The sequence below is a fragment of the Hoplias malabaricus genome, chromosome 1, assembly GCF_029633855.1.
Source record: "Hoplias malabaricus isolate fHopMal1 chromosome 1, fHopMal1.hap1, whole genome shotgun sequence".
Taxonomy (NCBI): domain Eukaryota; kingdom Metazoa; phylum Chordata; class Actinopteri; order Characiformes; family Erythrinidae; genus Hoplias; species Hoplias malabaricus.
Genome location: NC_089800.1, coordinates 88,593,762 through 88,617,538, shown reverse-complemented (window position 1 = coordinate 88,617,538; position 23,777 = coordinate 88,593,762). Strand labels below are relative to the sequence as shown.

General features: G+C 46.0%; 1 protein-coding gene across 2 annotated transcripts in view; it reads left to right on the top strand.

Annotated features, from left to right (window-relative positions):
* Positions 1–23,777, top strand: part of lrfn5a (leucine rich repeat and fibronectin type III domain containing 5a) — a 105,063-nt gene that overhangs the window by 61,552 nt on the left and 19,734 nt on the right. For both annotated transcript variants that reach the window (XM_066675956.1, XM_066675955.1), the window contains exon 2: positions 20,002–21,409. In XM_066675956.1, coding sequence (XP_066532053.1) covers positions 20,022–21,409 — 1,388 coding nt within the window. In that variant the 5' untranslated portion in view covers positions 20,002–20,021. The remainder of the gene's footprint in view (positions 1–20,001; positions 21,410–23,777) is intronic.

Genomic DNA, 23,777 nt, shown 5'->3' with positions numbered 1-23,777 from the left:
GGAGTGTGGTGTGTTCTCCCTGTGTCTGCGTGGGTTTCCTCCGGGTGACTGTCTGTGAGGAGTGTGGTGTGTTCTCTCTGTGTCTGCATGGGTTTCCTCCGGGTGACTGTCTGTGAGGAGTGTGGTGTGTTCTCCCTGTGTCTGCGTGGGTTTCCTCCGGGTGACTGTCTGTGAGGAGTGTGGTGTGTTCTCTCTGTGTCTGCATGGGTTTCCTCCGGGTGACTGTCTGTGAGGAGTGTGGTGTGTTCTCTCTGTGTCTGCATGGGTTTCCTCCGGGTGACTGTCTGTGAGGAGTGTGGTGTGTTCTCCCTGTGTCTGTGTGGGTTTCCTCCGGGTGACTGTCTGTAAGAGTGTGGTGTGTTCTCCCTGTGTCTGCGTGGGTTTCCTCTGGGTGACTGTCTGTGAGGAGTGTGGTGTGTTTATGTGTCTGTGGGTTCCCTCCGGGTGCTCTGGTTTCCACCCACGCTCCAAAAACACACGTTGGTAGGTGGATTGGAGACTCAAAAGTGTCCGTATGTGTGAGTGAATGTTTGAGTGTGTGTGTCGCACTGTGAAGGACTGGCGCCCCTTTCAAGGTGTGTTCCCCCTGAACTGAAAAGGTGTTACAGACAATGAATGAATGAATGAATTATTTTTATTTAATTTTTTTATCGTCTTTGTGTATTGCATTTTTACACATTTGGGACCAAAGGTTGTATAAATTAGATTTTCTTTTGTTTCTTGACCCTACTGTAATATACTTTTACTGCAGCAAATCTGTCATTAACTCTTCAAGGTCCAGCATAGAGTAATTATTAGTCATTGACCTGTAAATAGTTTCTTAAAACACACAACAAACAGAACAAAACAAACAAAAAAATGGGAAAACCCTTGAACAAATGTGAATTGTTAAAAGCCAGTGGATGTTATAATGCCATGGAGATTGGAATCCAGAATGACCCTATGTTCCTCTTGGATGGAAAACACGTGCTGGTGTTAAACGTATGACTCAGTTCTGAGGTGGGTTTGCTGTGTTCTGATAGAGTTAGATTATGTAGAGGAGGTTGTGTTTGCATTTTGAAACGTTGAGTGTGTAGTTAATGAATCGAATGGGGTTTTGAGCAGAATGAGAACTGTTCGGCTGCTTGTGTGATGTTGTGTTGCTGTGTGTCTAAGGTATTGGTGTTAGCAATTATACAACATTAATCAGGGGTGTGTTCCTCTGCACTGCAGTAACAGTCTGTACACGTCTGCTGTAGGGGAGAGAGAGAGAGAGAGAGAGAGAGAGAGGGAATATGAGAGAGACAGAAAAGAGACCACAGTGGGACTGAGAGAGTGGGGGAGTGGGTGAGAGATTATTCTATCACTATCTCTCTCTATCTCTGTCCTTCTCTCTCCCTATTCTTTCTTGCCATCTCTCTCTCTCTCTCTCTCATAGTCAATGATCTATTCTTAGCACAGTGTTGAACCCTAGGGAAACAAACACCATCTCTCGTGTGTGTGTATGTGTGTGTGTGTGTGTGTGTGGTGGGAGAAGGAGGGGAGAGTGTGTGTGTGTGTGCATGTTTGTTTATGTGAGCGGGAGTGTCACAGTGTGTGTGTGTGTGTGTGTGTGCGGTGGGAGAGGGAGGGGACAGTGTGTGTGTGTGTGTGTGTGTGTTACAAAAGTATCATAGTGTTGGGACCACAGAATAAATCATTCAGTTTTAAGGTGAAATAAGACGTGTGTGTGTGTGTGTGTGTGTGTGTGTGTGTGTGTGTGTGTGTGTGTGTGTTTGTGTGTGTGTGGTGGGAGAGGGAGGGGAGAGTGTGTGTGTGTGTGCATGTTTGTTTATGTGAGCGGGAGGGTCACAGTGTGGGTGTGTGTGTGTGTGTGTGTGTGTGTGTGTGTGTGTGTGTGTGTGTGTGTGTGTGTGGTGGGAGAGGGAGGGGAGAGTGTGTGTGTGTGTGTGCATGTTTGTTTATGTGAGCGGGAGGGTCACAGTGTGTGTGTGTGTGTGTGTGTTACAAAAGTATCATAGTGTTGGGACCACAGAATAAATCATTCCGTTTTAAGGAGAAATAAGACGCGTGTGTGTGTGTGTGTGTGTGTGTGTGTGTGTGTGAGAGAGAGAGAGAGAGAGAGAGAGAGAGAGAGACAGACAGAGAGATTGAACACTGAGGGTAATACCCAGAGTGTGGGTTAAAAATTCACGTGTGCGTTTGTGTGTAAAATGTGGAGTGTGTAAATTATAGAGGAGTGTTCATGTTTTGGGACGCTGAATAATTCATGCTCTCTATCACTTCGTATCTCACTCCCTCTCTCTTTCTCTTAGATCACGCTATCATCCTGCTGATCTTTATCTCATTTTCTTTTCTCCCTTGTTCCTTTTCTTTTCCCCTTTATATCTCATCCCCATTCTCTCTCTCTCTCTCTGTCTGCTGTATATTCTTTTGACTGTTCAATATTCATGCACTTACAAAGCAATCTGACGTATACTGAAGTTCTTAACTATGTAGATTTGTAGTGAGGATAAGCCTGTTTTATTCCTTCATTTACTGTCACTTTGTGGGACCAATTAAACCCAGTGCCCAAATGAAATCTAAGTGTTTTTTACTCTTTACACAAGAATAAGTGGCAACTCTATATAACTCGGTATAAAGGGGACGTCTAGGATGGTGGGGAAAAACTGTTCTCTTTGGTTTGTTTTTGTTCAAAAGCTCTGTGTCTTTTAACGTGGAGCAGTGTGTGTGAGTAAGAAGCGACTGTATCTTTTAAGGTGGAGCGGTGTGTGTGAGTAAGAAGTGACTGTATCTTTTAAGGTGGAGCGGTGTGTGTGAGTAAGAAGTGACTGTATCTTTTAAGGTGGAGCAGTGTGTGTGAGTAATAAGTGACCGTATCTTTTAAGGTGGAGCGGCGTGTGTGAGTAAGAAGTGACTGTATCTTTTAAGGTGGAGCGGTGTGTGTGAGTAAGAAGTGACTGTATCTTGTTGGTGTCTGAAGTGTAAATTGTCTGTAAGTGTTTATTCACTGTTTGAATTCCCACAGAAACTCATGTGTAACTCGAGCTGTTTAGTTTTGTAGCACTTTCGCTCTGTGTTTACTTTCATGCAGTTAGCGCTCTCCTGAATTTAGAGTCAGTTCCACCTTAAGTAATGTAACTGTAACAGCAAAAATAAGTCAGTGTTACCCCCCTATGGAGCAGGAATAGAGCAACATCCTCATCTCTGTTGGTGCTTTTCAGCGTTTGGAGTCTCTCCGTTGTCTAAAAACCTCCAGATGGCGTGTCTCTGCCGTGAGCAGAGGGAGAGAAAGCCTAGCACCGGACCCAGACACTTTGTTTTTTTACCCATTTACAGACACTAGGGCTTCGTAAACACATTAGAGCGGTTTCAGAGCCATAAACAGAAGGAGAGCTAGCGAATGATGGGGAGCAGCTGCTCTGTCTTTTGGCTGTTGCTATGGTGTCGAGGTAATGACTGAGACTCTACTTGATTGATGTTGGCTTGAAGGGCATGAACATAAACGACCAAGGTGGGACCTAAAGAGAAATCAGTGCAAAAGTACACAAGAATAAGAGAGAATCACTGGCTGTAATTAGTACTTTATTTTCTGCTGCTCTCACACTCCATCTCCATTGGCTGTTTCCCCCTGAACCACAAATCTGCACTTTGTTTATATTTACTCTATTTATTTTTGAACTCTTCTGTAGTTAAATCTGTTTTTGTTGAAGTCTGTAAATAGTGTGTGTCTTGTTTGTTCAGTGTTTGTTCAAGCTACATCCCAGGAGGTGGCGCTCTTACGTGAGCCATAGGAAGAACTAAGCCACTCTGATGTTCAGTAACAGCGCCATCTTCAGGTGTGGTACTGTAATTATATTAAGCAGCCTTCGTTAGTGAAGATTAACAACCACATCAGGTTTGCTCTGTTAATTCTATCATTTGTTTGGCTCCACCCCTTAAAACAGCTTCCTACCCTCCTTCAAAATGTACATAATTCAGTTTCTGCAGTGCTGAGCCAGGAATAGCAAGGACAGTGGCTCTATTCTCCCTGTTGTTGCTCAGTGGATCATCACAATGATTTTGAAGCTGTAACTTTAAAGTAAAAATACTACCTAGTGTTGCTTTAAGAAGATTTAACACAGTAACTGTGTTATTTATTTATTTTTTTTAATTGTAGAAATACGCAGCATCTGTCAGCTCAGGAAACGAAGTGTGTAAGACTCTGTTGTTCTGTTTCTGGATCGTTCTGTTCTGAAATAAAAAGCTCCAGAGTGAGAGGTGTGAGAGACAGTGAAGCGGAGCAGGAGCTGAACCCACACTCTGCTGCTATAAACATAATTGTCACTGATTTATCTGGTGAAACATGGGACCTAACGTGATGACAGAAGCCCATTACCTCATGGGAAAGAATCTGAGAGGTGTTTATCATGTGCCACAGTGGAGCTGTAGTTACTTGCTGTCATTGTTGTTTTCAGATAATGGTGTTTTTTTTTAGGTTTTACCCCAGTTTCATCATCATCACTTCCCCACATCACAGTTCTATTGTTTGCGGCTTTAATGGCGTTTTCCCACTGCATGGTCCCTACTCTACACTACACTACTCTACTCAACTCTACCTGACTCTTCTCCTCCACCACGAGGTGAATCAGGTCCTGGTTCTGGAAGCGGGTTCTTGTTTAGTGGCTGTTCTCTCGTGGTTCAGAGCGAGTCGAGTAGGGACTAAACCGTGGCGTGTAAACCTTGCAGAGCGCTGATCGTCCAGAGAGAGTCGTCACTCTACGCCACGCAACGCAGACGACCAGCACCAACTCTCCATCTGTAAAATCTCCAGCTGCAGCAGAGATCACGTTTGTTTTTATCCGACTCACGACGGCAGCTCGTAAAATGACGCCGTGGTCTTTTGAAGAGGTTCAAACGCTCCTTGGATCGGTGGCCAACGAAAGAATCCAGCCAGAGCTGGACGCTGCAACAAGGAAGGAACAAACTCTACTGATCTGTCTGAACTGATGACGGAGCTGTGTTCAGTCCCAAACAACAACAACACGCCGATACACCATAAGTAAACACCGCTTAACGTCACCACCGCCGTTGTTGTGGTTTCCAAAGACCACTGTTCCCATAAGAAACTGGGTTTTGAGACGACACTGGGTACATTTCTGGGGCGGGGGTGGACAGAACTGGGACCAGGGACCAATAGAGTGTTGAGTCCAGAAGCTGGAGGGTTTTTCTCAGATCCCAAAAACCTGTTTTCAGCTGGACAACTATAACAAAGTGGCTCAGATCCTCCTGCTTCCAACATAAGCTTCAAGAACTGACTGTTCCTTCACTGACTGATGTATTACCACACACTATAAGACACTGAGGGCCATATAAAATGTATATATTTATGAATACAGGATGAAGTGACGAATACAGAATTCAGAAAAGATACTAGCTTTAATTTTTACAAAAGTAATTATAGGACAGCAAATTCTAGACATAATCTACAAATCAGTGCATATAGAGAAAATGTCAGTGTACTAGACCCCACAGGATTAACCTTAAAGACATCTACTCAGTGACACGAATTTCAGTGAAATACTGCTTTATTTAAAGCCATCTCGCTAATCCCCATAAAGCCACAGTGCACATGGGAGCTGGGGGTTAGTTCACCATTCAAGTCTCTAGAGGAACTGGACCTCAGTTTCATTTCCAGTCTCTTTTTTTACACGACAGAAGTGTTTGGCTTGAGAGCTCACGTTCCACGCAGTCTGCCCTTAAAGAGGAATTCACTAAGAGCTAATTTCACTGCACACATTATCGCAAGGGTTCAATAACATCAGTAACACAGGCTGACCTCCATATTTCCCAGCGTCCTATATTTCCAGTGTTCTACTTTCCCAGGACCCTGTGTCTTTAGGGCCATGTTTTAAACAAATTCAGAATCTCAACTGTTTTGCTGCAGGGTTAATTTCGTTAATGAAAACTTTGAATATTCATTGATGAGCCATACACAACGAAGATTAGACACAAACAACATAAATAATCATTTGAAGATGAGAGTTATGGCAAAATATTTTGCACGTTTCGTCTTCAAATCAATACCAAATGATAATGTGAAAGACTGATAAATGACCTGTGATTTATGATGCCCTTCCTGGATCAGGGCCTTGTCGTGGCGGAAGGGCTTGTGTGGTCTCATGACCTCCAGGGCTATGTCGTCAGGAGCTGTTAGCTCCCAGTAGGGTCTCCCATGGCGAACAGGTCTGGAGTGAAGATCCAGACAAACATGATCCAAAAGCATTCCTATGAGTACACACATTAAAATTCAGTGTACCCTGCCCGGGAAAGGGTTACCGGGACCTACCCCTGGAGCCAGGCCTGGGGATAGTGTCCGACGGCGAGCGCCTGGTGGCTGGGCAGCCCACGTAACCCGGCCGGGCTCAGCCCGAAATGGCAACGTGGGAGGATCATGTAGGCTCACCACCCGCAAGATCCAGAGTAGGGGTGCGGTGCAATGCCCATCGGGCACAGAGCGGGGGCAAGGGAGCCCCTGGCGTCGTGGAACTTGTCAGCGAAAACTGGTTCTTGGTACGTGGAACATAACCTCACTGGGGGGGAAAGAGCCAGAGCTGGTGCGTGAGGTTGAGAGATACCAGCTAGATATAGTTGGGCTCACCTCTACACACAGTGTAGGCTCTGGAACCAAACTCCTCGATAGGGGTTGGTCTCTCTCTTACTCAGGAGTTGCACAGGGTGAGAGGCGCCGGGCGGGTGTGGGGATACTCACAAGTCCCCGGGTGGCCCCTGTACAGCTGGAGTTTGTCCCAGTAAACGAGAGGGTCGCCTCAATGTGGCTCCGGCTTGCAGAGAGGAAAACTTTGACTGTTGTGTGTGCGTATGCACTGAACAGCAGCTCAGAGTATTCGGCCTTCTTGGAGGCAGTGACTGGAGTTCTAGAGGGGATTCCATGCACTGACTCTGTTGTTTTGCTGGGGGACTTCAATGCTCACGTTGGCAATGACTGGGAAACCTGGAGAGGAGTGATTGGGAGGAACGGACTGCCTGATCTAAACCCGAGTGGTGTGATGTTGTTGGACTTCTGTGCTAGCCATGGTTTGTCCATAACGAACACCATGTTCGAACATAAGATTGCTCATAAGTGTACTTGGTACCAGAGCACTCTGGGCCAAGGTCAATGATCGACTTTGTGGTTGTGTCTTCTGACCCGAGGCCGTATGTTTTGGACACTCGGGTAAAGAGAGGGGCTGAGCTGTCAACCGATCACCATCTGGTGGTGAGTTGGATCCGATGGCGGGGAAAGCTGCCGGACAGACCTGGTAAACCCAAACGTATTGTGAGGGTGTGCTGGGAAAAGCTGGCAGATGACTCTGTCCGGATGGATTTCAACTCTCACCTCCGAGAGAACTTCTCACATGTTACGGAGGAGGTAGGGGGAATGGAGTCTGAATGGACACTGTTCCGGACCTCCATCGTGGAAGCGGCTGCATGTAGCTGTGGTCAAAAGCTTGTCGGTGCCTGTTATGGCGGCAACCCAAGAACCCGTTGGTGGACACCAGGGGTGAGGGAAGCTGTCAAGCGGAAGAAGGAGGCTTTTCGAGATTGGCTAGCTCGGGGAACTTCCGATTCTGCGGATGGGTACCGGCAGGCGAAAAAGGCTGCAGCTGTGGCAGTTGCTGAAGCAAAATCCAGAGCATGGGAGGAGTTTGGAGAGGCCATGGAGAATGACTTCCGGGCGGCCTCAAAGAGGTTCTGGAAAACACTCCGACAGCTCAGGAGGGGGAGGGGGGACACTGTCCAAGCTGTGCTCAGCAAGGATGGTGAAACTCTGAACTCGACTGAGCGTATTGTTGGGCGTTGGAGGGAGCACTTTGAGGAACTCCTTAACCCGAGAGACATGCCTCCTGTACAGGATGTAGGGCCAGAAGTGTCTGGGGGATCAGATTCCATTTCCTTGGCTGAAGTCACTGAGGTGGTGAAAAAGCTTCGCAGTGGCAAAGCTCCAGGAGTGGATGAGATTCGCCCAGAGTTACTGAAGGCACTCGATACTGTGGGGCTGTCTTGGATGACACGTCTATACAATATCGCATGGACCTCGGGAACGGTGCCTTTGGATTGGCAAACCGGGGTGGTGGTTCCTATTTTCAAAAAAGGGGACCGGAGAAAGTGTGCCAATTATCGTGGCATTACACTTCTTAGCCTCCCGGGGAAAGTCTAATCCAAGGTGCTGGAAAGGAGAATCCGTCCGATAGTCGAACCTAGGATTTTGGAGGAACAATGCGGATTTCGTCCTGGCCGTGGAACTATGGACCAACTCTTTACTTTTGCACAGATGATTGAGGGGGCGTGGGTATTTGCTACTCCACTCTACACATGCTTTGTGGATTTGGAGAAGGCATATGACCGTGTTCCCCGAGAGATTCTGTGGGAGGTGCTCCAGGAGTATGGGGTGCCAGGGTCGCTCCGGCGAGCCGTACGGTCCTTGTACTCTCAGAGTTTGAGTTGTGTTCCCATCCTTGGTAGTAAGTCAGGCTTGTTCAGTGTGGGCATTGGACTCCGTCAGGGCTGTGCCTTATCTCCACTCCTGTTCCTGATATTCATGGAAAGGGTGGCGCGGCGTAGCCTGGGACAGGAGGGCTTCCGTCGAGGAGCTCAGGAGGTGGCATCTCTGCTTTTTGCGGACGATGTTGTTCTTCTGGCTTCTTCGCACGGAGGCCTCCAGCGTTCACTTGAGCAGTTTGCAGCCGAGTGTGAAGCGGTCGGTATGCGGATCAGCACCTCCAAGTCTGAGGCCATGGTTATCTCCCGGAAACAGATGGCATGCTCCCTTCAGGTAAGGGGTGAGAACCTGCCCCAAGTGAAGGAGTTCAAGTATCTCGGGTTCTTGTTCACGAGTGATGGGAAGAGGGATGGTGAGATTGACCGTAGGATAGGTGCAGCGTCTGCAGTTATGCGGTCACTGTACCGCACCGTTGTGGTGAAGAGAGAGCTGAGCCATAAAGCAAAGCTCTCAATTTACCGGTCAGTCTACGTTCCCACTCTCACCTATGGTCATGAGCTCTGGGTAATGACCAAAAGAACAAGATCGCGGATACAAGCGGCCGAAATGAGCTTTCTCCGACGGGTCGCTGGGCGTACTCTCCGTGATCGGGTGAGGAGCTCAGTGACTAGGGAGGAGCTCGGAGTAGAGTCGCTGCTCCTTCGCATTGAGAGAAGTCAGTTGAGGTGGTTTGGGCATTTGATCAGGATGCCTCCTGGACGCCTCCCACTGGAGGTATACCAGGCACGTCCAACTGGAAGGAGGCCCCGGGGTAGACCAGGGACACGCTGGAGGGATTATATCTCCCGGCTGTCCTGGGAACGCCTTGGGATCCCCCAGGAGGAATTGGTGGATGTTGCAAGGGACAGAGACGTCTGGGCTTCTTTGCTCGCCCTGTTGCCACCGCGACCCTGAAATGGAGAAGCGGAGAAGAAAATGATGATGATGATGATTTCTGATGCTTCAGATGTTCACTCACTGCTCTCATTTGAAGCGATGAAGACTACAGCTACAGACTAAAATGAGACTAAGGCTGTTTTCACACATGCACTGTCTAGTCCAGTTAAATCACACTCTGGTTCATTTCCCCCCTTGTCGAGGTTCGTTTGGGGCAGCTTTAATAAAAGCAATCACATTCAGATGCCGATCAAAACAACCACACCGAGGCCCCCCGGAAAGAGTTCTCTGGTGCAGTTTGATTCTGGTGAGAAGGTGATCCAACCTGGATCTGACCCGACTCTCAGGTGTACGCGGCAGGACTGAGCTGAACGCTCCCGTAGCCAGGGGACACTGTGTATCGGACGCAGGGAATCACAGAACAGGGGGAAGTTCAGCCACTAATCAGAGAAACAGGACAGAAACCTGCACTCGTCCAGAACACAGGACCTTCCTCCTGAGTTAACTTCAGAGGTCTTCACATGAGGGATAGTAAAATATCACCTGCTCTTCGGTCTCACACCGCGACCGTCCTGACTTAAATAAATAAAAGCTAAAACCGAATCCCAGCACACTACGTAGAGTATGAACATAGTGCACTGTTATCAGAAGGGCAGTCTGTAGTTTGGTGTGATTTGGGACACAGCCTCATATGCGACGTATGAGTGTGTGTCTTTCATTCATTCATTCATTCATTCATTATCTGTAGCCCTTATCCAATTCAGGGTCGCGGTGGGTCCAGAGCCTACCTGGAATCATTGGGCACAAGACGGGAACACACCCTGGAGGGGGCGTGAGTCCTTCACAGGGCAACACAGACACACACACATTCACTCACACACTCACACCTACGGACACATTTGAGTCGCCAATCCACCTACCAACGTGTGTATTTGGACTGTGGGAGGAAACCAGAGCACCCGGAGGACACCCACGCAGACACAGGGAGAACACAGTTTGTGTCTTTGTACGAGAGATTTCTTGATCTGAGCCACTAATAAATAGTAATAGTTCATTCATTCATTATCTGTAACTGCTTTTCCAATTCAAGGCGGCGGTGGGTCCGGAGCCTACCCAGAATCACTGGGCGCAAGGCAGGAACTCACCCTGGAGGGGGCGCCAGTGCTTCAATAGTAAAAGTAGATAGTAGAAATTAATGTTTGTTCAGAGGGGCCCCTCTACAAATAAATTGATTTTAATTTTGGGAAGATTCAGCCCGTGTTGTTGACGACGAATGATTGACTGCATCTTTAATGTGACCAGTTCTCAGTGTGTAAAATGGTTACCTGAAATTAGATGCTCTGGAGCAGCTGCACATGAGTGGTATAGATCCCACCAGCACCATCCCACCTGTGTTCTCTGAAGATGAGGCGCTCCATCCAGCCCCTGTGGGCAGAGATGAATGCTGTTTGAGTGTTTGTGCTCCAGAACTAACCGCCAACACCAGTACACGACCTTAATGTACTGTTGATGTGGCTGTATGCCATCAAATCCTCCTCACAGCAGTGTTCCAACCTCTTCCTATAAGAGTCTGTTCCTGCACCAAACGCCTGCTCGTTCTTTGTTTGTATAACGTACGATGGCTATTTCAGCTGCTGTGCCTCGTGTGCGGTGCGCCCTTGGCTCTGAGCGAGGCTCTATAAATAAAGCTGATTATTATTAGAGCTAAATCAAGATCTCTGGACGTGCAGAGCACTAGTAAAGACGTTTAGTCACTAAAAGTGTTGGGGATTATTCTGCAGGCTCCATTCTCTTTGCTCTGAGAGGGGAACGACTCCCCGGTCGGCTGTTAGCGTTTGAAGCATGTGAGGGATCTGAGAACATGCTACGATCGATGTGTGCAATTGAGGTGTTCGCCAAACTTTACAACTTCATTAGAAAGAGCAATACTCTGTTTTATTTCAGAGTGTGCGTGCCCCTCGCTAAGTGTGTGTGTGTGTGTGTGTATGTATGGATTTCCTGTGGATGGCTGGAATGTGCTAATATCGCAGCAGTGAAGATTGGGTTTGCTGGAAGCTAAATCAGATAAACAGAACCCAATATGTGCTTTCAGAACCGTTCTGAGGGGAGCATGCTGAGAGCGTGCCATTACTCTATCGGTCTCTGCAGATACACTTGAGCTACTAAAGAAAAGACTAGAGCACGGCCTTTGTTTTCAAATTGAGGCTGAAGCGATGGGGCAGCTGTGTCCTGGTGGTAAAGGAACCGAGCGTGTAACCGGTAGGTTGCCGGTTTGACACCCAGAGATGGCAGGTCATGACTGAAGTGCCCTTGAGCAAAGCACCTAACCCCCAACTGGCTAGAGCTGCCCTTCGCTCTGGGCATGGGTGCTCACTGCCCCCTAGTGTTCACTAGTGAGGGTTCACTAGTGTGTTTCACTGCACGGATTGGGTAAAAATGCTGAGAATTTCAATTTTTTTATTATTATTTTCCATCTAACCTCTCTGAGGACATCTCATATAAGCTGTAAACCCTTTTCAAAAGAATGTTACCTGAAGTTATGCTATTTTGAAGCACTAATTTGTACTAAATCCCTACGGCACGATGGCACAGCAGGTAGTGTCGCAGTCACACAGCTCCAGGGACCTGGAGGTTGTGGGTTCGATTCCCGCTCCGGGTGACTGTCTGTGAGGAGTGTGGTGTGTTCTCTCTGTGTCTGCGTGGGTTTCCTCCAGGTGACTGTCTGTGAGGAGTGTGATGTGTTCTCCCTGTGTCTGCGTGGGTTTCCTCAGGGTGACTGTCTGTGAGGAGTGTGGTGTGTTCTCCCTGTGTCTGCGTGGGTTTCCTCCAGGTGACTGTCTGTGAGGAGTGTGGTGTGTTCTCCCTGTGTCTGCGTGGGTTTCCTCAGGGTACTCCGGTTTCCTCCCACAGCCCAAAAACACATGTTGGTAGGTGGATTGGTGACTCAAAAGTGTCTGTAGGTGTGAGTGAATGTGTGTGTCTGTGTTGCCCTGTGAAGGACTGGCGCCCCCTCCAGGGTGTGTTCCCGCCTTGCGCCCAATGATTCCAGGTAGGCTCTGGACCCACCGCGACCCTGAACTGGATAAGGGTTACAGATAATGAATGAATGAATGAATTACAGTGTCATATGTTATATGTTTTTTTTCTTTTTGAAACCCACTGTATCAGTTTGGTTTGCAATATATTATTGACACACTCTCGTGACAATTACTAGTGTTTTTATTGAAATATTGAGGCGCTCTAAACAGACTCCGCCCTTTAGATTGATTTACCGGATTCACTGCTTCAGGACTCCACATGGTGGCGCTAATCAAATGAATGGAGTTTAACCTGCGGTGAACAAAAAGGGAAAAAGTGAATAAAACAGTGGCAGTGTTTGATCTTCTTCGTTTGCACAGATATCATGAGTATCACAGAGGATTGTCTTGAAAATGATCGAGTTTCTCAGAATTGCAATAACGTGATATCATCGTTATTGACAGCCATCTCCTGTGATTTCCACCCTTAATCCCCACTGTCCTACTGTATTTTCTTAGGATCGTATGTTTCTGGGGCTCTGTGATCCCCTGGTGTCTCACAGGAGCCTGGTGTCCCTTTGATGCAGTTCAGGGTTCACAGTGTCCTTTGTTTTCTAGAGCCTTATTCCTCCTATACTCATTTTATTCTACCAGTCTAGTCCTAAGGCCCAGGGTCCTATGCTCCCAGCGTAGTATGTTCTATTTTGCCAGTGAAATATATTCCTGTTCCCAGGGTTCAATTTTATAATTTCCAAATGTTCACAGGGTCCTATAATGATTTATTTGTAATAGTTTAAATTATCTTTTCAAATTGAAATTCTTCTTCTTATTGGTGTTTACTGCTGTAATGTCCCTGTAATGTTTTGTAAAACTCTGAATTGCCACTGTGCTCGAAAGGTGCTACATAAATAAACTTGCCTTGCCTATTTTCCAAAGGCGTTCTGTGCCCAAGGCCCTAATTAAGGGTTTTATGTTTCCAGTGCTCCGTCTTTCTTGGATACTATATTTATAGAGACTTGTGGCCCCAGGGTCATATGTATCCAGTTCCCTGTATCCTCACAACCCCTAAATTTCTAAATCCTTATATTCCTGGGGTTCCATAAACTTAGTGTATTGTGTTCCCAGGGTCCTGTGTTTTTAGGGGCTTATGTTCCCAGCCATATCTTGCCAGGGGTATATGTACTAATGTTGCTATTTTCCCAGGGGCCTATGTTCCTAAGGCCACATGTTACTAGTGCCCTGTTTTTCCAGTCTACTCTTCTCAGTGCCCTATGACCCCAGGACCCCATATTTCCAGTGTCCTCTGTCCCAAGAAACCTGTACCCATAAGACCTTATGTCCCCAGGCTTCTATACACTATGAAAGTATGTTACAAGTCTCCTATGTTCCCAGTGCCCTGTGTTCCCAGGGTGGTATGTTCGTAGGGCCCAGTTTTTCCCGTGCACTATGTTTCCAAGGCCCTAGATTCCTAAGGCCATATGTTTCCAGGGCTCTATATTTTCCAAGGCCCTATGTTCATGTTATGTGTTGAACCCTAAACCTGTATATTCCCAGGGGTCTTCATACTTATGGTGCTATATTCCCAAAGTCCTTTGTTTAATGGAGGACACTGATTTCTGGAGGTATAAATACATATAACGAACACGTGAGCCTAGAGACAAGAGTTGAAATGTGTTTGTGTTTGTTTGTAGCCTGAACAAAAAGTGCTGAGTGTGTTTCTGTGGCGTGCCGGGTCTGAGGTCTGGGACAGGACTCAGAGAGACTGGGATTGGACCTGTATCTGAAGTGACGGGCCTCTGGAACACAGCCTCAGGGTGTAAACCAGCGCTGTGGCGTGCAGCTACACGAGGACCGTAATGCGTTTCTGCTCAGGAGCCTTGTAAACGCTCAGTAAAGTGCTGAGAGGAAAATGAATCAGATTCGCTCACATAGATGAGACAGATAATGTACATCACCCCTCCCTCTGCCCCAGCCCCATACCTCCCCCTCATACATATGCACTGTAATCACTCTCCATTACACTTTTACACTCGCATACTCTCTCTCTCTCTCTCACTCTATTGCTCTCTCTCTCTCTCTCTCTCTCTCTCTCTCTCTCTCGCTATTGCTGTCTGTCCCAGTCTCTTCTTTCTCATGTCCTTTCTCCATCACAGTCCCTCTTTCAGTCATAATGTCCTGTCATCCCTCTCTCTCTCTCACTCTATTGCTCTCTCTCTCTCTCTCTATTGCTTTCTCTTACACACGCTCATTCTTGCTCTCTCTCTCTCTCTCTCTCTCTCTCTCTCACTCACACACACTTATTTCTCACTCTCTCTTGCTCTCTATCTCTCTTTTGCTCTCTCTCTCTCTCTCTCTTCCTCTCTTCCACTCGCTTTCTCTCATACACTCACTCTCTTACTGTTTATCTCTATCGCTCTCTCTCGCGTGTTCTCTCACACACTCACTCTCTTGCTCTCTCTCTCTCTCTCGTGCGTTCTCTCATACACACTCTCTCTCTCTCTCTCTCTCTCTCTCTTTTCCTCTCTATCACTTTCTCTCACACACTCACTCTCTTGATCTCTCTCTCACTCTCTCTCTCTCTCTCTCTGCTAATGGATGGTGAAGTATTACAGTGGGGTAATGAACACGAGCTCTGTGTCCTCTCCACCACACGCAGTGATGACCTTCCTGTGTGTGGTAAACTTCTAAACACCCCCCCCCCCACACACACACACACACACCCCCACACACACGTAACCTCACACTGAAGCTTCTGGAAACATTTCCTCGAGTGTATGCACACGTTGACCCTGCCCCGATGCCCTGGCCACTGCAATAACAAACTGTGAGTGACCCGTCCGGCCTTCTGAGAAAAACAGGAGCAGAAGCGACTGGAAAATGCTCTTAGTTTCTTATGAAGCACAGTGTTTGTGAAGCACATTTTCCAGACACTCTCTGCTTCATAAGATCCACCACAGCATTAAAACCACCTTGTTTCAACACTCACTCACAACACCATTCTCTCTGCTTCACTGTCCAGAGGAGCACTGTGTAGCTCTACATTACAGACCGCAGTTCAGATGTTGCTCTGCATACTTTGTATAAAAAACATGGTATAAAACGAGCCGTTCAGAACCTGCATTTATGTGAGAGCACAAAGACAGACACAATGAGCGCAGAGAAATAAGAGCACTGAGTAAAAACGGAGAAGAAAGAGAACAGAGTGAAAACGGCTAAAAACCAGAGCTTCTGCTCCTCGCTCCTCACTGCTGTGCGCTCGGGGTCGGGGTGAACAGCGAGCGGCTATTTATCATTTAAAGGAACAGGTGCTGAAAGCGGGCGTTCTGAACAGGGCCTGTTTACACAGGGGGAGAACACTGCTGTGGGGCTCGTGGGAGATAGGAGCAGTAGCAGCTCCACTGAAGCTAGCGGGAGGGTGGAGCTTTGGCTGTTGTCTTGCACGTTCAGTTTGGATGATATCATTCTGTCGGCTTGTTATAGTATATGTAAGGCATATGTTGCTATGGCAACAATGTCATGTTGTTGATAGGTTACAGGTCAATCAGGTGGAGAGATATGTATCAGGAGGAGGCCAATCAGAAGCCTCTCAGCCAAGTCTTGGTCGGTGTGGCATATTCATGCAGAAATCGAGAGGTGCTGTCTGTAACCGTGGATCCGTGGGTCCGGAACCAAGGTGGAAACACACCCTGGAGTGGGCTGGTCATAAGTTTTAAATGAGAAAATACTGACATATGTGGGTTTTTTTCCCAACAGCAACCGCCACTTGGCCATGAGCCTTGTTTCCTTACCCCATGTGCAGTTACTCCAGAGCTTCCTAATTGATCTGGAGACGATACACACCATATGTTTCCTATCTGGACACATGTAAACATCTCCGTGCATCTTTAAAGCGCTTGTACCTCCCACTGCATACTGTGTGTTTTGCCTCAGCTGAGGCACCGTGCTTGGACATGCTCTTTAAAGATGTCCAAATCTCAAATAGAGCTTTCTCAGGAGCACATCGTGGCCATCTCCCCCTGATACTCAGAGCCCTGCTGAAGAGACACAGAGCAGAGTGGCCTTCCTTGCCTCGACACACACTGAGTTAATACCCATATCTTCCACCATGTCAGAGCCTCGTGTGAAAGAGTCCTCCTTCATGTGCAGCCATTACGAAACAGCTCTCCTTCACCCACACGAACTTCTCACTGCAGAGAGAGAGAGAGAGAGAGAGAGAGAGAGAGAGAGAGAGAGAGACCCCAGCTCAGAGAGAATAACATGAGTCATGCTGAGTGAGCCAGTGAGGGAAATGGAGACTGTGTGTGTGAGTGTGTGAGAGAGAGAGAGAGAGAGAGAGAGAGAGAGAGAGAGAGAGAGAGAGAGAGAGCCAGATGCTGTAGCTTTCAAAGACTATAAATTAAATAAGTCAAGAGCCTCTGTGAAGTCATGGTGAATACATAATGTTTGCTAACAAGCTAACAAGCTAAGCTACTGAAACAGTGCTGGAGTGTAGTCAAGTGGCTGCCTCTCTGTTTCAGGTCTATTTCTGAGCACAGATGCGATTCCTCAGCTTTCATTTTCAATGCAATTAAGCTCAGACTCTTCTTGCTTGTTCATATCAATGAGAAAGTGCGTCTCTGCAGGTCTTGTGCAGCTGCAATTCCTATTTCCTTTGCATTTTTATTCTCATTCTCTGTACTCCAGATTTATAGCTTTCAAAATCTATAAATCAGAGAAAGCACAGGCCTCACTGATTTCACAGTGAATATGAAATGCATTATGCCTGCTAACTAGCCAAAAAGCCAAGCTCCTGGAATGTAATGACTGGCTGCTTCATCTGCTGTTTCCAGTCTATTTTTAAGCACATCTTTAATTTTCAATGCGTTTAAGCTCCAACATAATGAACCCAGTGAACACGGACAGTCCAGAGACATCCAGGGACATTTGTTATTGTGACAGCCTCGCCGGACTTAATTTAGCCCACAACAAGACACCGTTAAAACTCTGGACTATGTTCATACGTCTAACCCCAATAACAAAACGCTACTGGCCTGATGTTGGTGCACGGGAGGGATAAATACTCATCCACTGGCAGCTTCCTGCAGTGGCCCGCTGTAGCTCATAGGCACTAGAGCGGCATACTATAGGTTTACTGACCTGTTTAATTAACGGCCCAAGATCAGTTCAGTGGCAGACTGCTGATTTGCTGGCTACTCATTCTTCCAGTCAGTCTTCTAGTCAGTCTTCTAGTCACGGATGGTGGACTGCTGGTCTACAGGCAGCTGACTAAGATCCACTTGTGGACCTTAGTAGGTTTTCATGAGTATTTTAAATTACAACCATAGTTTACCTTTCAGTTATCAGTAACCACGGGCGCAATACGACTTCTAGCTTGATTTTGCGTAAGATAAAGACACTAGCTATATTGCTTCTCTCTGTGGAATACAGTCATTGGCTAATGGCTAAACCTTCAGAAACACAGTCAGACAAAGGGTTTTAATTTAATAAAAAAATAGCAGATATATCTATTTTTAGCTTAAAGTTGTTTTCACTTCCTGAAACTCACCCTAAATATTACAGATATAACTTTAGTTTATAGTGAGCTAGTTAGCAAAGCTAAACAATTGTTAGCACTGTGTTTGGTGAGGTACAACACCAATATAAACACAAAATTTCTATTTTTAAAAGAGCATATTTCAGTAAACCTTCATTTATCACAGTGAATTAGAAACATTCACCTTAAATCTGTACAATAGCTGTTAGGGTTTTGACCGACCTGTTTTAGGTTTTAAATGCAAAGTACTCCATAAATTTGTTCATTGCATCAAGACTTTTAGATTTTTTCAGGGATTTCTATTTAGAAAAAAAAAAAAAAAATATATATATATATATATATATATATATATATATATATATACCAAATCTGGTCTCATAAACACACTATACACCACTATACAACTATACAGCCTACAGCTGGCTCCTCCTACAACCACTCGAGCTTCAGTTAGGGGCTTCTATCTATATCTTTGTCTGTTTCACAAAACAAGGAACGACAGACATGTCCAGACATGTAAGGCCCAGTCAGTTTAGAGTTTTGTAGAGTGTACATCTCCAGTTTACAGTCTGCAACAACGAACAATTAAAACCAATTTTTTTCATGGATAAGGAAGAATAACAAGGTCAACAAGTTAAGACACAAACTGGTTGATAATTAATTATTTTTAGGGGGGTCTTATGGCTGATTTAAGACACGGGTCAAAACCAACCAATTAACATAAGAGATGGTAACAGAAAGCTAACACAGGAGGAAGGTTGAACTGTGAGGTAAAGAGCAGGAACTACAGTGACCAACCCAACGCTGGGTAAACCACACAGTAACCCTGCAGCTGGGAAACATTTCACCCAAACATTGGTTAATATCGAGACTAAAAGCCAGAAGTAACCCCACAAACCTAAAGTCTGTTAGAGTGTTACTAGAGAGGTAACGCATTGTCTGGGCGGGGCTCAAATTCAGTGAGGGGATGATCAAACTGCCAGTCATGGTCAAACCACTTGTGGACCTTAGTAGGTTTTCTGCTATAGCTCCAGCATGTTGCTATCACTGATGGTCCTACAAACATTGTTTGCTGGGAATGGTCATACCCAAAGTTGTCCAAAGTTTTTAAACATCTTTGCGCTCACTGGAAAGTGTTTCTTTTTGGGGTTTTTTCTGATCTGAATCAACAGTTGAGCTTTTTTGAGAATTATTTTCCTATCTCTCAAATTTGGGGCAGTTTTAATGATCTGCTAGGCCTTGCACAGCTGTCATGAGTTCTACTTTCTCTGTATGTATAACTGTTTAAAAACTGTATAAAAGAAAAGAAAAGCAGAATGAATTCATGGTGAATACATATTTTCTTCCAACAGACTAAGCTTTTTTGCAATTAATTGGATTTAATTTTCAGTGCAATTGAGCTCCAAATTAATGAAGTGCTTCATAAAAATCTGGACGAGGTGATGATCTACAAGGATTTGCGCATCTGCTGTTACTTCAAATTTCTGCATACGTATTTATACTCCTGTACTTGCTATATTTCAGCCTCAGTAATTGATACATGCTCAGCACCTCAGTGAAATCTTGGTGAATATGTGCTGTTTGTTAACAAGTTAAAGTATTAAGACATTTCTCCCTGAATGCAGAGATGGTAGTTTCTGTTCTGAGTCTGTCATATTCAATGCCCACCCAATACACTTGTGAGTCTGAAGCCAGTGTAGAGCCAGGTTTCCACCGCTCTCTCATAAAATAAAGCAAGTGCTGGTTATTTGATGCAACACCAGGTCTTTTGAATCGCATTTTTTGAACTGCAGGTTTGGAAATCTGGAAAGAAGACATACAATTAATATATACAATTTGCTCTCAAGCTGCTTTGATGAAAGGTCTCTTCAAGGATGTAATGATGGTGGTTAGTCATGCAGGTCTCCTCACTGTTTCAGGAGTATTTTGGGTATGGATGCTACTCTGCAGGTTTAATTTTCATTGCAATTAAGCTGTGACATGATAAAGTGTTGTCTGATGTTGTTGACGAGATGCCCCGTGGTTAATGACTCCCCTCGCTCTTTGTTTTGCAGGTGTCTGAACCTGATCTACAATGGAAAAATTGCTCGTCTGCCTGTTGGTTATTGGAATGGCAGTGAAGGCCCAGATCTGTCCCAAGCGCTGCGTCTGTCAAATTCTTTCGCCGAATCTTGCGACGCTCTGTGCAAAAAAAGGGCTCCTGTTTGTCCCGCCCAACATCGACCGGCACACGGTGGAGCTGCGGCTCGCCGACAACTTTGTCACCAGTGTCAAACGGAAAGACTTTGCCAACATGACCAGGCTGGTGGACCTCACTTTGTCACGGAACACAATAAGCTACATCACGCCGTATGCATTCTCCGACCTGGAGAACCTTCGAGCCCTGCACCTCAACCACAACCGACTCACTCGGATAGGGAACGACACCTTCAGTGGCATGTCCAAGCTTCATCACCTTATCCTCAACAACAACCAGCTTACACTCATCCACCTGGGAGCCTTCAATGACCTTCTGGCCCTGGAAGAGCTTGATCTTTCCTACAACAACCTTGAAACCATTCCCTGGGAGGCCATCCAGAAGATGACCAGCTTACACACCCTCAGCTTGGATCACAACATGATCGAGTACATTCCCGAAGGCACTTTCTCCCTCTTGCAGAAGCTCAACCGACTAGATGTAACCTCCAACAAGCTCCAGAAGCTTCCCCCAGACCCTCTTTTCCAACGAGCCCAGGTTCTAGCGACCTCAGGAGTGCTAAACCCTTCTTCTTTCGCTTTGAGTTTCGGAGGAAACCCCTTGCACTGTAACTGCGAGCTTCTCTGGCTCCGACGCTTGAGTCGAGAGGATGACTTGGAGACTTGCGCGACTCCGCCCCATCTCTCTGGACGATATTTCTGGTCCATTTCAGAGGAAGAGTTCCTCTGTGAGCCACCACTGATCACTAGGTACTCTCACGAGATGAGGGTCCTCGAGGGTCAGAGGGTGGCACTGAGATGCAAAGCAAGGGGAGATCCCGAACCTGCAATTCACTGGATATCCCCGGAAGGGAAACTAGTCTCAAATTCTTCACGAACCGTGGTCTACAACAACGGGACGTTGGACATACTGATCAGCACGGTGAAAGATTCAGGATCTTTCACTTGCATCTCCTCCAACCCGGCTGGAGAAGCCCATCAAACCGTGGACCTAGTGATCATCAAGCTTCCTCACATCAGCAACAGCACCAACAACATCCAGGAGCCAGACCCAGGTTCCTCCGATATATCCACCTCCACCAGAGCAGGAGCAAATGGGAGTAATCACACGGCAGACTCCAAAACTAACTCGGACAAGCGGGTGGTCATAGCCGAGGCTACTTCTTCAACCGCGCTCATCAAGTTCAACTTCCAGAGGAATATTCCTGGGATCCGCATGTTTCAGATCCAGTACAACGGCACTTATGATGACTCTCTAGTTTACAGGTAAGCTAAGGTTGTTGAATGAATTCATTCCCAACTTAAATGATCTTTGTTAGTCAAGAGAAAGTTACACAAAGGCCTCAGCTGAAGTATGTACTCTAAATATATTTATATTAGGTGTAAAAATGTTTTAAAGCCTTTTTTGTGTAACATATTGTAATTCAGTGGTCAAACATTCTCCCGCTCTTTTGTCATTTTATGGTAAATGTTGTATTAAAAATGACATTTCTCATTTTATTCAACAATGAAAAAAAAAAATGAATAATGAAGCAGTGTGAAAACTGCGAGTGAAGAGTTTATTGGGCGCTGCATTCGTTATGAGTGCTGCAGAAGACTGTGATGGATTTGTATATATAATGAAACTTTACATTTTTAATACTACACAATAATAATAATTTTAGTAAAGTGTGGGAAAAAATTATTATAAAAATTATTTATATTTAAAGCAGGCGGCATGGTGGTGCAGCAGGTAGTGTCACACAGCTCCAGGGACCTGGAGGTTGTGGGTTCGATTCCCACTCCGGGTGACTGTCTGTGAGGAGTTGGTGTGTTCTCCCTGTGTCTGCGTGGGTTTCCTCTGGGTGACTGTCTGTGAGGAGTGTGGTGTGTTCTCTCTGTGTCTGCGTGGGTTTCCTCCGGGTGACTGTCTGTGAGGAGTGTGTTGTGTTCTCCCTGTGTCTGCGTGGGTTTCCTCCGGGTGACTGTCTGTGACGAGTGTGGTGTGTTCTCTCTGTGTCTGCGTGGGTTTCCTCCGGGTGACTGTCTGTGAGGAGTGTGGTGTGTTCTCTCTGTGTCTGCGTGGGTTTCCTCCGGGTGACTGTCTGTGAGGAGTGTGGTGTGTTCTCCCTGTGTCTGCATGGGTTTCCTCCGGGTGACTATCTGTGAGGAGTGTGGTGTGTTCTCCCTGTGTCTGCGTGGGTTTCCTCCGGGTGCTCCGGTTTCCTCCCACAGTCCAAAAACACATGTTAGTAGGTGGATTGGCGACTCAAAAGTGTCCGTAAGTATGAGTGAATGTGTGTGAGTGTGTGTGTTGCCCTGTGAAGGACTGGCGCCCCCTCCAGGGTGTGTTCCCGCCTTGCGCCCAATGATTCCAGGTAGGCGCTGGACACACTGTGACCCTGGATAATGGTTACAAATAATGAATGGATGGATGGATATATGTAAAGCATTAAAATGCATTTAAACATATTTAAACATACTCAGTCTAATCTTTGGTTCTATTGCAGCTGTCATTCTTCCCCAGAGACTAGCTTTTAGTTTGTCCTTCTAAGTTCAGTCTTAGACGTTGTTTCCTTTTTCTACTCACAATCCAAGCAATACTCAAATTTAGACTTTAGATTTACTATTACAACCTTACTCTGGGCAGCATGGTGGTCACTGCCGCACAACTCCTGGGGGTATGAAACTGTCCAGAGGTGTGTGTGAGTGACGTGGTGGGTGTGTGAAAATGTCCAGAGATGTATGTGTGTGATGCTCAGTGATGGACTGTTCTTGCCTTGTGCCTTATTACCCTGGTCAGAATGCTTACAGTATATGAATGAATATATGATGCGAGGATGTGAGGGTTTCATGGCCAGAGAGCATCAAAGCTAGTGGAAAATTAACTACAAATAGATTAGATATTTAACATTTAAATAAAGAGATTTAAATAAATGTTTTCTGCTTTTTTGTTAAACTAAACCATAAACAACTTGGTTGGTGGGTGACATCACTCCTTGGTTTGCTTTTGTGTGTGTTTGCAATAAGCAGAACACCTCCCTCTGCAGTGGCAAACCCCAACCTTCACTAAGAGGAAAAGCCAATAAGGACAATTAGCTTAACGAGTGTGGCTCATTTCCATCTGCAAACAATTTAGGGCTAATTGGAGTGGAATTAGCTTGAATGTACAATGAGTTTCTGTGGTGGATTTCAAGCGTGTGTCTCTTTAACTTCAGTGACCCGAGAGATTATCTGTGCATGAAATGGGCATCGGAGCTCAACCTCGTCAAACCTAAAGTGTAGTGGCTCTTAATTATTCATTTATATGTTGACTTTTTCGCGAGTGAATGCTAACACACTGGCATTTGTCCAGATAATTGTTGGTGTCATTAGAGAACCACTCAACAGACCTGATAGAAACAGGGCTCTGTGTGGATCAAAAAAAACAGCAGGTAGCATTATCACCTTAAAATAAAAGCTTAAAAATCATTGTGATGTTCCAGTGAGCTGTAAAAGGGGGAGCAGTGGCTCTGTCATTGCTACTCTGGGCTCAGCACTGCAGAAACTGCACTGCGTAACTTCCAGAGGTGGGCTTTGCACATTAGTGGAGGTGGGTGGTGGAGAGTGTCATATCTTCAGAAGATCCCTGTGTTAGGATTATTAGGTGCATTTT